This window comes from Fundulus heteroclitus, chromosome 9, assembly GCF_011125445.2.
Source record: "Fundulus heteroclitus isolate FHET01 chromosome 9, MU-UCD_Fhet_4.1, whole genome shotgun sequence".
NCBI lineage: Eukaryota > Metazoa > Chordata > Actinopteri > Cyprinodontiformes > Fundulidae > Fundulus > Fundulus heteroclitus.
Genome location: NC_046369.1, coordinates 4,904,245 through 4,919,668, shown reverse-complemented (window position 1 = coordinate 4,919,668; position 15,424 = coordinate 4,904,245). Strand labels below are relative to the sequence as shown.

Below are 15,424 nucleotides of genomic sequence, written 5' to 3'. Positions count from 1 at the left end.
CTGTTCAACTACTGTTTGCCATCACCCCAGAAACAGGTCATCGCGTCCACAGCGCCTGCCTGGCTGTGTGATGTCACAGTCATAAATTAGCCCGACGTCACTCACAGCACATTGGGAGAAAGGTGGGAGACAGAATGTGTTCAAAGCGAGACAGGCAAGAGAAGGAGAAACTTTGAAAGGGCCAGTGTTTACTCCCCAAGCAGCTTTTCCTCCCGACATGAATTCTTTCCATGTTTCATCACTGCCCACTTGCCCATACGCTAACGTCTATGCGGGGAGGCTGAGTCACCTCCTGATGTCATTTCCTCAACCTTTCGCAGACAATCACACCGAGAAGCAGAGCGGCCTCAGATGTGATGGACATACGGGGTTATGGTTTATCATGGAACACATGTTTGTATTTATAGTGTTGTCATGCTTGCAGGCCTCAAACACGAATTCGCCAACAACGGAAATGAAGCTACTTAAGCGGCACCAACATCACGTAGGCTCATACTGGAAACACATCACACGGCCGTGGTTAACCGGGTTCTGAAAACGGACTGCAGTCACATTGGCTCCTGTTGGATTTTGTTCAGCGGAGAGCGCTGAAAGGAGGCCACACATCCGTTTCTAAAGGGAAAACTACCAAACAGGAATAACAAGCAACCAGCGTAATCAAAAACACAGGCAGAACTAACGATGTTGGGGAAGGTGCAGCAACCTCAGAGTCATTCAGTGGTGAGAAGAGTCATTGGTTTTTCACAAAGGCACTGGCAAAAGTAGGGATGAGAGCCATGCTGCTTCCAATAAAAAAGAACAACGTATTAATTATGCTATAACATACAGTGCCCTTTTTTTTAACATTTTCTCATGTTGCAACCACAAATTGTACGGTATTTCATTGGAATGCATCAACCTCTTTGCCATTTAGGTTTTATTCCAGAATTTCCTGCATTAGGCTGCATCCATATTCACATCACCTCATACCAGCTCCTGCTCAGGAAAAACAACCTCAAAGTATGATGCTGCCACTATCTTGTTGCACAGTGGGAATGGTTTCTTCAAGGTGATGGGCAAATGCCATTTTTATTTTGCCACACAGCATTTAAAAAAAGAAAAGTTCAAGTTAGGTCTCATTTGACCAGTGCACTCTATTCCAGGTGTTTGCTGTGTCCCCTACATGGCTAGTTGTGTATACTGATTACCTTGCCCACTGTGTCAGTTCACATGTTTTCATTTGTGCCATAATTTTTACCCTGATTGAATAATGCATTGTGAACTGCTCTGTGAGGTTTTTAAAGCTTAGGATGTGGGAAACCTGCATTAAAGGAGCAATACACGAAATTGATGATGTGAGGAACCACAGTTATCTTTCCAGAGTGAATATGGTATGACGTCACGCGCCATCTCTCTGGACATGTTCCTCCAAAAGGTGATGCTGGTTTGTTGTGTATCTATCCTTTGAAAATATGTGCATGCGAGGAGAAAGTGTGTGTGTGTGTGTGTGTGTGTGTGTGAGGGGGGGGGGGGCTGGGAGTGTTAGAGCAAGGCGTGGCTTGTCACACATCTTGTTTTTGTCTACAGACAGTACTCTAGCCCCTTCTAGTGGTGAAACTTCAGTTATTGCTCCTTTAAGCTTCTATACACTTTAGTGCCTAACCTGAAATGATGGTGTTTCTTTGTTTTCTGTTCATTAACTGAAAGTAAGGTGAATAATATGAAGCCTTTTTGGAAAGCCTGTATTTATATTGCAATTTAATGACGCAAAGATGGCACTATTAACTAATTAGGTGACTTATGAAGGCAACAGGTTGCAATGCATTGTATTTAGGGGGAGTACCGTAAAGGGGGTTACTAATACATGAAAAAACATTTTTTTTATTAAAATGATGCATACTTTTTTGTCCACTTTACAATAATGCACAATTTTTTGTCGGTTTATTAAATGAAATCTCAATAAAATGCAATTATATTTGCGGTTGCAACATGACAGAATGGGAAAAAAGTTTGAATGTGTATGAATACATTCACGACCAGTGCATGGTTGGCACAGTACATTTTCATGTGTCTCTATTGTTTGCCACAAAAATGTTGTAGGTCTATGCTTCTGTTAGTATCACTTAGCAAACTGGCCTTTAAAAAGCAAATAATTGTAACAGCTATTAAAAGTACCAGTGAATAGCAGAACTGTGACTATAAAATAAGATTGGACAGCAAAGAAGAACATTACAGTCGTTAGGACCAAGAGACTTTTCAAGCTTTTTTAACTACATATGTCTAGAATGAGAAATCAAAACATCGCAGTTGCTACTTTGTTGGTTTTAAACGCATGTATTTAAGTGTTTTCAGGGTAAGGTTCAGCACCAAGTGTATGGAAACAGTCAGCATTTTAATGTGAATGTGTCATAACATGAAGGCAAAACGAATTTTTGCAACCATGGTATAGGCTAGGGCGTTTCTATGACCTTGGTCCAGAATACATTTCTTTAAAAAAAATGAAGTTTTACTCACACTATTTAGGCACGAGAACACACAATAGGTAAATCACAGTTAAATGGTGCATGTAAACAATAAAACTAACTCTATACACATCTTTTTCATTAATAGTGTACCTTTTAGATCTGCAGAACAGTGTGAGGTTAAGATTTAGGCCTACGATGTGAAAATAAGTATCTGCTGCATCACTGCTAATTTCAGTGGGGTTCTCTGTAAGGGTCATAAACATTGAATGGCGTTCAGAAATTGGTCAACACATAAGCTGTGAATCCTCAGCAGGTTCGAGAAAGGGATTCAACATGGCATATACATTCCTCTAGTGATTTTAAATCAGATCTTACAGTAAAAGAGACGGCTATCGTTGTCCTGTTGCTGGCTTTTTACATGTTGAACACTGCCAATTTAAAGGTCGGAGCAAAATGGAGCCGAGTTCAATATCCAATCCTGATTTCTTGTGAGACATTGATAACCTGACGTTTTATGTTTATCATCTAAACTACCCTCACAGTTAGACTTATTGTAATCTCGGTGTAGTGAAGGGATGACCTGCTGGCCTCCCTGTAGATAGTATGCAATAAAAAGAACCTTTAACGTCCTTATCTCTCGTCTAAGTGCCTCGGTATTGTTGTTCAACATTATACTGTATGCCAGCTACAGTGCTGGATTAGCACGCAGTGAAAGAGCTCTATTCAGCACGCTCAGATGTTTGCCTTCTTGTTGATGAGCACGGAGCAGCATGTGAGGGCCCCGTCCACTTTGACCTTCTCCAAATTGGACACAGGAATCAGCATGTGGTCTTTCAGCTTTTCGAACACCTGCAAGACATACAGACAAAGGTATCGGCAAAGCAGTTAAACTTTAACCTGTGTTCAAAAAGGAGGCGTTAAAAATGAATGGCACATTTAGGCTAGCCTCATTGGAAAATGTGATTTATTATGAGTTTGACTCTATTACTTTTTTGAGCTTATGCCAATAAAGCAATATATTCCATATTTTAAAAGAGGGGGTTTAGTCAGTACCTTAGCTGCAGCAAATATGAATCAAAATGACCTGATACTGCAAGATCCATTATCCAATAAGGGGAAGATTATGGCATAAATGAATACCTACAGAGACAGTAAACAATAATGTGAACTGACACAGTGGGCAAAGAAATTAATGCACATAACAAATCATGTAGAGGACACAGCAAACACCTAGACTAGAGTGTACCAGTCAAATGAGACTTAAATTAACTTTTCACCTCCACGCAATATGCTGCTCTTATTTCTTTCTTCTGAGACCTTCTTATTACTCTCATAAACTGTCACGAACCAGAGACAGATGGACCCAGTATTCAACCAGACAAGCAGAGGTTAGGTGAAAGAACATTTATTTACAAAAATGCAAAAACAAAAACGGGCATCAGGCCAAAAAAGGGAAGAATGTGTCTAATAACCAAAAATAACAAAAAGCAGTCACTGACAAAACTATTAACAAAAACAGGGGACAGGCTAACTTAGAAATCCAGAGACAATCAGTGGTCAGTTAAACAGGCAAACAAACGTGGAACAGGGAATGCTGGACAAGACTCACCGATAGGGATTGGAAAGACAAACAATGATGTGGCAGATTGCAGGGGGCAGAGGCAGGTATAAGTAAGGGAGTGATCAGGTGAATGGAGTGAAACTAATTAGTGACATGGGTGGAGCTAATCGGGAACAGGGAAGTGCTTGGGAGTAAAACTGAAGCCGATTGGATGGTGACTGGTGAAGGGGAGTGACAGGAAGACAAAAGAATGCTGGCAGGTGAACTGAGTTTAGACTGGTGACAGAAATGGTCTGAGCAGGCCGGATAAACTTATAACCTAAAACAAAATCAAACACTAAGACAGAACCAAAATTAGAAACTGAACTTAAGGCAGGAGAGTAAAGTAATTAATCAAATAACAAACAAAACACATAACCAAACCCAAATCATGACAGAGACCCTCCCTCAAGGGCGGATTCCAGACGACCTTAATGAAAAGAAAGAAAACAGACTGGACCGGGCGGGTGGAGGGGGTTTCAGGACGGAGGGTCAGAATAAAACAAATGTCCAAACACAAACCAAGAACAAACAACAAACCCAACAGGGCGCATGGGTGAAAAACAAACCGAAAATGTTTAAAAAAAAAAAAAAAAAAAAAAAAGTCTGTAGGAACAAAAAGTCTGGCGGACGTCCCGGAGCACGGCCCCGGCGTGTCAGGTTCTCCGGCGGACGTCCCGGAGCACGGCCCCGGCGTGTCAGGTTCTCCGGCGGACGTCCCGGAGCACGGCCCCGGCGTGTCAGGTTCTCCGGCGGACGTCCCGGAGCACGGCCCCGGCGTGTCAGGTTCTCCGGCGGACGTCCCGGAGCACGGCCCCGGCGTGTCAGGTTCTCCGGCGGACGTCCAGGAGCACGGCCCCGGCGTGTCAGGTTCTCCGGCGGACGTCCCGGAGCACGGCCCCGGCGTGTCAGGTTCTCCGGCGGACGTCCCGGAGCATGGCCCCGGCGTGTCAGGTTCTCCGGCGGACCTCCCAGAGAACGCCGGCGGAGCAGGGCTTTCGGAGGCCTTCGCCTGGAGAGGGAGAAAGCAGACCCTGGCGCCGGACTAAACACTAAGGACGGCGCTGTACTAAAAGCTGGGGACGGCGCCGGACTACCGGCTACAGGGGGCGCCTGGCTACAGGCGACTGGTGCGGGAGCCTGGCTACAGGCTTCGGGCAGGGCCTGGCTACAGGCTTCGGGCAGGACCTGGCTACAGGCTTCGGGCAGGACCTGGCTACAGGCTTCGGGCAGGACCTGGCTACAGGCTTCGGGCAGGACCTGGCTACAGGCTTCGGGCAGGACCTGGCTACAGGGTACGGGTGACAGTGCTTTGAAACTACGAGGAGCTGGCACTTGAGACAGTGCTTTAACGCTATGAGGAGCTGGCACTGGAGACAGTGCTCTAACGCTACGAGGAGCTGGCACTGGAGACAGTGCGCTTAAGCTACGAGGAGCTGGCACTGGAGACAGTGCGCTTAAGCTACGAGGAGCTGGCACTGGAGACAGTGCGCTTAAGCTACGAGGAGCTGGCACTGGAGACAGTGCTCTAACGCTACGAGGAGCTGGCACTGGAGACAGTGCTCTAACGCTACAAGGAGCTGGCACTGGAGACAGTGCGCTTAAGCTACGAGGAGCTGGCACTGGAGACAGTGCGCTAAAGCTACGAGGAGCTGGCACTGGAGACAGTGCGCTAAAGCTACGAGGAGCTGGCACTGGAGACAGTGCGCTAAAGCTACGAGGAGCTGGCACTGGAGACAGTGCGCTAAAGCTACGAGGAGCTGGCACTGGAGACAGTGCGCTAAAGCTACGAGGAGCTGGCACTGGACACCGAGTCTTTGAGCTGCGGGGAGCAGGCACCGGACACCGAGTCTTTGAGCTGCGGGAAACAGGCACCGGACACTGAGTCTTTGAGCTGCGGGGAGCAGACACCGGGGCAGAGATTAAGGGCTGGTCCTCCAGGACCCCCTCACGGGACTCGAGCGGAGGCGGACCCTCCGAATCTCCCTCCTCGTCGCCAAGCGGAGGCGGACCCTCCTGGGTCTTCACGTCGCCCGCTGGCGGCGACCCCTCAGGGACAGGAGCCGAGGCGTCAGCCAGACCAACCGCTCGCCGGCGTTTGCGGCGGCGGGGCGGCAGAGCGCTCCTCCCTTGGAAGTGGCGTCTGGGACCAACACCAGGGGGACAAAACGCCAGCCTGGAACCCTCAAACGAGACTCCCAAGACAACCTCAGGTAAGCGCCTGACATCCTCTTCTGTCCCAAACAAAGCCCAAGTGTCCATCATAATCTTAAGTCCAGATCGCAAACTCGGTGTCGGGTTCATTGTGGGGAAAAAAAAGAAAAAGAGGAGAGGGAAAAAAAAAAAACAACGTACTTGTCTGGCGATGGGTCCGGTTTATGGCCACATCATTCTGTCACGAACCAGAGACAGATGGACCCAGTATTCAACCAGACAAGCAGAGGTTAGGTGAAAGAACATTTATTTACAAAAATGCAAAAACAAAAACGGGCATCAGGCCAAAAAAGGGAAGAATGTGTCTAATAACCAAAAATAACAAAAAGCAGTCACTGACAAAACTATTAACAAAAACAGGGGACAGGCTAACTTAGAAATCCAGAGACAATCAGTGGTCAGTTAAACAGGCAAACAAACGTGGAACAGGGAATGCTGGACAAGACTCACCGATAGGGATTGGAAAGACAAACAATGATGTGGCAGATTGCAGGGGGCAGAGGCAGGTATAAGTAAGGGAGTGATCAGGTGAATGGAGTGAAACTAATTAGTGACATGGGTGGAGCTAATCGGGAACAGGGAAGTGCTTGGGAGTAAAACTGAAGCCGATTGGATGGTGACTGGTGAAGGGGAGTGACAGGAAGACAAAAGAATGCTGGCAGGTGAACTGAGTTTAGACTGGTGACAGAAATGGTCTGAGCAGGCCGGATAAACTTATAACCTAAAACAAAATCAAACACTAAGACAGAACCAAAATTAGAAACTGAACTTAAGGCAGGAGAGTAAAGTAATTAATCAAATAACAAACAAAACACATAACCAAACCCAAATCATGACATAAACTTGGAAGACGGCTCGCTTCTTGCAACTCTCGGCCATTTTCAAAGTGTACGGTGAGAGCAGCGGCGCTACGATGTACGTCTGAAAACGAAGCCCACTGGGTACCTAAACACCGGAAGTGTGCAGAAGAAACTAGCAAGGAAAGTGCACGCACATTGGCGTTAGCTGAGCACAACACAATGATTGGCATGTGGGGCAACCGATAGGTAAGACGATCCCCCGCAACTCGTAGCCACAAGAAGATCGTCCCCTATACCTTTAACAGCGTATGCGTCAAGAACACGTAGTTATCACAAGTAAATGTCAAAGATCCACAAAATGAATCTGAATTATCAAAACAAAAAATATATCAACTAAAATTAGGTCATTGACAACTACTCTACACATTAATCACTGAATAAGTCTGAATAACCTGTTACCGGGATGTGTTGGGTTAACAGCTATGTTAGCCTCCCTTTTACTGGCCCTGGCCCTCTACAGGTCATGAGTTGACCATGATGACCTGTCAACGAGTGGAAGGTCAGTCCTGATGATCCTCTCTGCAGATCTAATTGTTTGTTGCTGTCTGGACCTGAAATGGTACTTTTTTGGGGATTTCAAAAATCATTTTTCATAAAAAATAAAAAATAAAACTAAATGCTCATCCCACCAGTTGTTACTAGCGTGAATCCCGATTTCACAAAACATACGCACGTTTTTTTGAGTTCAGACAAATGTGCTCGTTAAATAGTTTTTTGGTGCTAGAAATCCTGAGTATTAAGCAAGAGAACAGCTCTAAACATTTTCTTGTCTCTAAGCAAAATCTCAAAACAACAAAAAAAAAAGAACAGAAAATGGAGTGAGAACTATTACAGTATTCTCCAAGGACCCTTGTAAAGCAATGTGTCACACTGTGGCCATTTTCCAAAAGAAAGCCGCTGTTTTCCTACCGCACTTCCAAACCAGGACATTTTTCTCTTTAAACTCTCACTTCAACCCCATTCTGATACCAAGTGAGGCCTTAAAGCACAACCAGAGGGACCAACTAAACACACTTGTATGGAATGATGCAATATGGTGAACAAAGCTTCTGTTGATGCAGATGATATCTCTAACGTCACTACACTGACTGCTTAAGGAATGTTGTGTAATGCAGGAAAATAAGCCAAATGTCAAGGCAACCGAAACAATGGCACTCCCCTTTAACAAGGAGTATTCTAACAGGGAAAACTATGCATGTTCCTACATAGCTTTTACGTAATTCTTTTTTTTTTCATGTATTGACTTAAATACTAATGTGGAAATCTACCTGTCTGCATTTGTCCTTAACTGCTGTCTGTTAAAGATAAATGTCCACATGGGAGCAGGAACGTAATGACAAACCTAGTTGTAATTTTTCACATGGTGAACAGTAATAGCTGATCATAGAAACTTGCTGACATCTTGCAAACATTTCCCTCCAGCTGTACTCCTTCACTATTTTCAATCCACAATCCTCAATACCCCCGAAAAGTAATTGGTGGTTTTATCCATCCTTTAAACTACTGTGTTTCGTTTATCCTCGCTTTAGTCAAACTATGCAGCCCGTTCAGAGGATCCCGACATCCAAGGTGTGCCCTGCTCATGGGTCCTCAGAAAGTTGTGGTTATGCCCCAGAAAAACTCAAATAGGAGACATCCTGGAGGCCTCTTGATCAGATGCCCAAACTACTTCAACTGAGTCAGTTCGATATGTGAGTCGGGGTGAAGGGGGAGGCTTCACTTCAAGCTAGCCCAGATGATACCTCTCCCTCTCTCTAAGGATGGGCCAACCCAACCTATGGAGGAAACTCATGTCAGCATTTAATTGCAGGATCTTGCTTTTCAGTTATAATGCATAATTCATGGCTGTAGGTCCATAATGTGGAGTGTTAAATCCAAAGTTTGCCTTTCACTGTCGATAAGGCCCCAGTCATTCTGTTCATCTACCGTTACACTCTGCCATCCCTTGTTAACAAGACATCAAGATTTTTTTAACTCCTCCGCTCCTCAGACTAGTATTGTTTCCATCCAGTTCTCATGGAAATTTTGAGCAAGCTTTTAAAATGTCGCAAAAAAAAGAGAATGCGAATCAGACGTGTTTCCAACTACTGGTTTGTAGCGGATTAATCAGGCTTCCCAAAGCGAAATGTCAGCATACATCGACGTTACTCATGGCTGTAATAAACAGAAAGCAGCGGTGGCGAACTAGCACAGACTACAGACCAGTAATGGAGCGAGCGTTTAATGAATATTTTGCAATTTTCTTTTTTTCACGGTTGACGCCAAGACATGCTCGAGTATCTTCGTCTGTACACACATACCTTTTGTTGCTTCCAACCATGTTTTTGAGCCTTATGAAAACATTCAGGAAGACATCGGCAGCAGAAACAGCCGATCAGTCATGTAACGTAAGTGTTCGCTACGTGAGAACTTATGCAACAAATGTTTCCATCTCCCGTTTTTTGAAAAAAAAAAAAAAAAAAACTTCAAGCGAGCAAACATTTTTTTTTTTTTTGCAAAATTTTGTACATTGATTCAAATGTTGCAATTTCCATCAACCATTTCTAACGTGACACTTCTAAATATGCATGAAGAACATTGACGAAAGCACAATACAATTTGTTAGTTAAAAACCCCAACCTCAGAATAAAAAAAGCTGACCACAAAGTCTTGCTAGCTGTCCTGAGCATGAAGGTTTGAAAACGGCATCATAATCAATTAATCGGCAAAAAAACAAAGATGAGATCTCGAGGTTCCAAACCAGACTCCATCTTCTTCACACTTCCTGTTCATGAGCACCAAAAACTGGATCAGTGACAAGGTTAAGCCATGAGGTTGTCCACAGTGCACTAGGAACAAGCTTGACTTTATACCAAGAATGCCGAGGCAAGTCTTGATTTGGTTCTGTATGTCATGGACAAAAGATAAGAGAAGAGCTAATCACATGAAATGAGTTGCAGCTGAAGCGGGAAGAAAAGGCAAAGCAGCTGAGGGAGGGAGAGTAATTTACAGAGAAGGCTGAGCTGCGATCAAAAGAAACCAAGGGGAAAAATCCAACAGTGATCCTAGAGAAATAATTCTATATGAACAAAGAGCACAGGACTAAACTAAGGAACAGAAAACAAAGCATAAACTAATAAAACACCTCACTAAAAATAAAGAAAATGTATTAAAATAAGACAATACCAACAAGTAAATGATCCAAACCCAAACAACTCAGGATTGCGACAACACAAGGGCCCAATAGCCTTTTAAAAGCATCCTTGCTATCTAATTCTCCTACAAAACCCCCTGTACAAAATGCTTCAGGGGGCATAGTTGCATGCATTCTCCAGATCCACACACAACAGGAGCACCAGACAAAGAAACTTAGCCAAGTTAAAATAAATCTCTATTTGAAAATGGCTTTTTGCTTATTTTACCTTGTCATTTTGTTTTGATTGTGAGCAAAAAAAAAAACTTTTCAGTAAGAGTTTTAAGTTGTTGTTGTTTTTTTGTTCAGTATTTGTACTTCTCAGTGTAGGAAAAATGTAATGATAGCTTCATCGCTACCAAACAGTCTGCACGTTAAATCATCTAATTAAGTGTTCCTCAGGAGAAGTCGGGATTTTGCATAACTCTCAGAACATCACATTAGCAAATTTCCTGCTGTTTACAGCACCTCTTAATCCACAGAGTCACTCTTTTTCATGCCTAGATCTCATTACAGCAGTCAGGACTTATGTGTCGGGTCAGGTTGACATGGTCCAACACAGCTGGAACCATAATTCCCTGGGCTTTTTTGTATGCTACCTTTATTTAACTCCAAACTGTACCTTCAAGACATTGCTAACCCTTTATTATGCCCCATCTCCACCCTGTCAGACCCACCAATCCTCTCTCATGACCCCCTGGCTCTGTTTGTGTGGAACTCTTATGTAACTTCACGAGCAGCTAAAAATAGAGAAGAGGTCAAGACAGACAGTGTTTGGAAGCAGATGTCTTGCAGAGCGCCTCGGTAATTATGCAGACAAATCTCTACATCTCACAGGAAGCGCAAGCAAAAATTCCCCCTGGGAAACATGTACCAACTCCAGACCCACTGTGCAAGAAAAGGCAGTCAGCTCTGATTAAGCAGCCCCTGCTGTTTTACTGTGTCTGGTGTTGTTAGCATGCTTCTCCGAGTTACACAACTTCATATATGTGCAAATTCGGGAACAGAAATTAGGTTTCAGAATAGCTTCTGATATCCGTAAATCACATAGGTGGAAATGATTCATAAATCAACATTCGGTGCCTTGCCTTTAGCTATTTCTTCAATGTTTTATGTTAAAACCACAAATTTAAATGTTTTTGGGATTCTATATGATAGGAAGCACAAAACAGCGCAGCATTGGGAGAAAAGAAATGCCACATTTTTTTTTAAATCATTACAAATACAAATGTGTGGTGTGTCTTTGTATTCTTCGTGGTGCTTTTATTCACAAATGTAATCTCTTTGAACCTCAGTGATAGGCTAATCTGTGCTGGTTTACCTAAAACAATCCCAATGAAATGTATTCAAGTTGGAGGCTGAATGTGAAAAAGCAAAAATAAAAATCTAAAAAGGAATAAATGCATTTGAAAGGCATTGTAAATTCTTCAAAGACCTATCCAAAAACTCTTAAAAGGTACTCCCAAAGTAAGCAGCATAATATACACAAATAGATTTTTTACCATGCTCAAGTTAAATTCCCTCAGCCATTCTTCCTGGAAAAAAAAACTAAGACTTCTTTGTGGATTTAAGTCCGAAGACACATTATTTTGTGAATTCCTCCTTCTAAAAATAGCTGGCAGGGATTGGGCCTTTAACCACAGAGTACATTTTGAGGTTTGAGCACTGTCTCTACCGACTGTACGTTGCCAGGTTTAATCTTGTGAGAACCATTATGACTTGTGCTTTGGAATCACCCCAAAGAATTGAAATGATACAGCTACCGCTCAAGTCTTCCCTGACCCGGCAGACAAATGAAGAAAATAACACATAATTCATGTCAAGCAGCCACACAAAGTATACGTGTCATTGGTCACAGGCGGCTTTTTTGTTCAGTCTAAACAGTTTCAGACTTAAATACAATTGTGCGATTTATGTGGAAGACACAGATGTGTTTTTTTTTTTCCAGACAAGTCACTGTTCACACATAATTTTCAAAGGACAACAAAGGATGTTCATTATGATTTAATGAAATAATTTTTTTTAAAGACCTTCGTTCATAGTGGGTCTCAAACTATTGTCCGATTTGCAAGAGATGGTGTTAGTGAATGCTGAAAGTCAATGACTCGATGGGATCAGTAAGCAGCAGGAAACTTAAGAGCAAATGTATTGGAATGGAACCAACAACTTTCGGATTCCCACTGAGCCACACACACACACACACGCGCACACACACACACACACACACACACACACACACACGTGTGTGTGTAAATCAAAATCGCTTATTTCAAATGTACCCAGTTTGACTTTTGAGAGGTGTCAGTCTGCAACAAGTCTTGATGGTTTAATACAAATAATGTGTGATTTAATCTGTCTCGATTTTCTTGTTTTCATTGTTAGATTAAAGGTTTCATAACGACAGCAGATTAATTCAGTGCATGGATGACCTGTCTGCCATTGCAGAGTTCTTTCTTGTCTCATTGTAAGCTCGGACCTAATGGCTAAATATATAGAAAATTCCCCTTTATATTATTTTACAAACATAATAAGAGTTTCAGAAATTTCAAAATGTTCTAATGAATCTCTTTTTAAGCTTAGAGTAACAAGTTCAGGTTTTAGAAATATTCCAGATTTCAAACCGGAAATGTTCAAATATAGAGTAAATACCTTAAAAATACATTCAAAAAAGTATTTTAATTTAGAGCTGTGCATGTAAAAAAGTAATAGAAACTTGTTAAGGGAGCTACTGACAAAACCTTGGCTGCAGCAGACTCTACGGCCCCCTAGCTATGTTTCTCGTAACAAAAAGTGCCACTCCTGCCAGTTCAATCATAATAATGGACCTGGACAGAGTAGGTACAGAATGAGTGGATGTATGGATGCATATAACAAACATGATAAAGCTTTGGAGACTCAGTTAATCTCCTACAAGTAAACTCTTTTAGGTAAAGGAAGACGTTTGATTCACTGTCGGTGAAAACATTCATTTGAACCACCTTGAAGAATAACTCAAGTTTTGACGGATAAGAGAAAGTTTCTTATTTTTCAACTTATCCAAACCTCGTCCTCAGTACTTCAGCTCATTTAAAATTGCAGCTTCCTGTTTTAGAAAAAGACGGCTTTGGTCAGAGGGAAGATAATCACGTAGCTCCTGCTGGGGTTCCCAATCTTGCCAGTTGTTTTTCTCAGAGGTCTGGAGAGGACGGAGCGTAACACAGACAACCTCTCTTTAACTATCAGCCGCCAAACCAGTCTGGCTGTCCTGATGGTGGTCCTTCCTACCGCAGGTGTAACCGTCAGCCCCGTCGCCGACAGCGTAATTGCGCATTTGAGAGAAAGTAAGTATGGGATTTGAGACGACTGTTACCTTTACGCTCTCTGGAAACTCCTCCGCCGTGCAGTGCAGAAGCACGTGTCCTTTGTCGGGCAGATTCATGTAGATGCAGTTGGCAGCAATATCATCCGGTACCGTCAGCTTGTCGTAGCGATGGTCACTCATTTGCTGCATGATCTGATCAAATCGGAAACAAAAAAAAATAAAAAATAAAAAACTTAAATACGTGTTGAGGTGAATGCGAGAGTCCACACGGTGGACAAAAACATAGACACAAAACAGACTTCCACTCAGATTCCTTGTCTCAGAACCGAACCCACAATCCCAAAAGCAGCTCAGCATCCTTTTACTCGCCAGACCGCGGTGGGTGACCGGGGGAGGGGGAGAGGGAGGTTGGGGGGGGGGTTAATGGAGAACACAGGAGCAGACAGACATTCCTTTTCGGCAGATGTCATGTTTTTTATGTAATCAGAAGGAGCTTAGGGTTGGATGAGGGGCTAAGAAGGGTGGGCTGAGTAAAAGTCAGGGTGTTCAGGATGTTATGATCAGAAGTAGGGCAGGTGCTTCTTAAGGTTTATTCCTCTGTGGACAAATGTATTTGAGCTGAGCGGAAAGAAGACGTGGAAAACATATAATACAAAAGCATTTTTTTTAAATAGAGATCTGAAAGTCCAAAAACAAGAATAGCCGTACAGATAGGACACTTTTCTAATTTTAGGGGTTTTGGTTGCACTAGTTTTGAATATGAGAGAGAGAGATCAATGCCCATGATGGCCCATCAGCATCTGCTACAAGCATCTCCTCATTTGTGCTAGGTGGAACATACTGAACGCTGCCAGATCCCCGCACAACGACATCCAGCAGGCCACAGATGTGAATCTCCTACCGTACAATCTGACACAGACTCCATGAGGGCGGCCTGAGGGCCCACCATCCCCCTAGTGGGCCCTGTGCTCAATTCCTGGCACTACGAACCCCACTGACATTTGCCATGGAATACCAGAAATGCCAGTTCCACCACTGGCCTCTTGGGCTTTTCAAAGATCAGATAATGTTTACCCAGAGCACATGTGACCGACGTGACAAGCTGCGGAGCTCGTCACACCGCCTGTACCAGACCTACAGTATACAGCAAAGAAAACCAGCATCACCAAGTGATTACCACTTTGTGAGATTTTTCCTGGGAGAATTTAGTTAGCTCACAGGAAGTGACATAATCGCTATACTGAGCTCCACCAAAATTGCTTAGTTGGAAGAATAATAATGATAAAATTGTTTGGCTAGAGAAGGTAATAAATCTCAGTATTGAAGGGAAAGACCCGACTTAGCAAATGACGTGCGTAAGGTGAAACGTTTGGAACCAAAATGCTAAAAAACATCAGAAGAGCAAAGATGAGGCAATCAGCAATTTCATACATGTAACAGAACTGCCTCATGTTTCAAAACTGGCCACTTAAAAATCCTGTAATGTCACTAAAGATGAACATTAAATTTCAAAAACACTACTTTAAAAAGTGTCCTTGGCTACAGACCAAACTGGGTGGTATGTGTAAATCTAGTAAACTAGGTCTCAAACAGCTGGATTCCAAGTCACAGAACAGAGACTAAGCCTTGATTCCACCAAAAGGTCACACCTGATTAGCCCAACTCTGCAAATGTATTTGTATAAAATTAGATTCTTCACAATTTCAACCTCAAATACTTTAAACCTTGGCAGAAAAATCAGTTTGGTAACTTCATTAAACAACTCTTAAATAAACTAATTATTCATGTTTGTGTAAAAATCAGGGAAAACATTTTATTAAATAAAAGATCCTA

General features: G+C 43.0%; 1 protein-coding gene across 3 annotated transcripts in view; it reads right to left on the bottom strand.

The window, feature by feature from the left end:
• Positions 1–2,350: 2,350 nt before the first annotated feature.
• Positions 2,351–15,424, bottom strand: part of ddah1 (dimethylarginine dimethylaminohydrolase 1) — an 83,142-nt gene continuing 70,068 nt past the window's right edge. For all 3 annotated transcript variants that reach the window (XM_036140888.1, XM_036140887.1, XM_012878058.3), the window contains 2 exons: positions 13,640–13,783; positions 2,351–3,293 (listed from right to left, as the gene is read on the bottom strand). In XM_036140888.1, the coding sequence (XP_035996781.1) occupies positions 3,177–3,293; positions 13,640–13,783 (261 nt within the window). In that variant the 3' untranslated portion in view covers positions 2,351–3,176. The remainder of the gene's footprint in view (positions 3,294–13,639; positions 13,784–15,424) is intronic.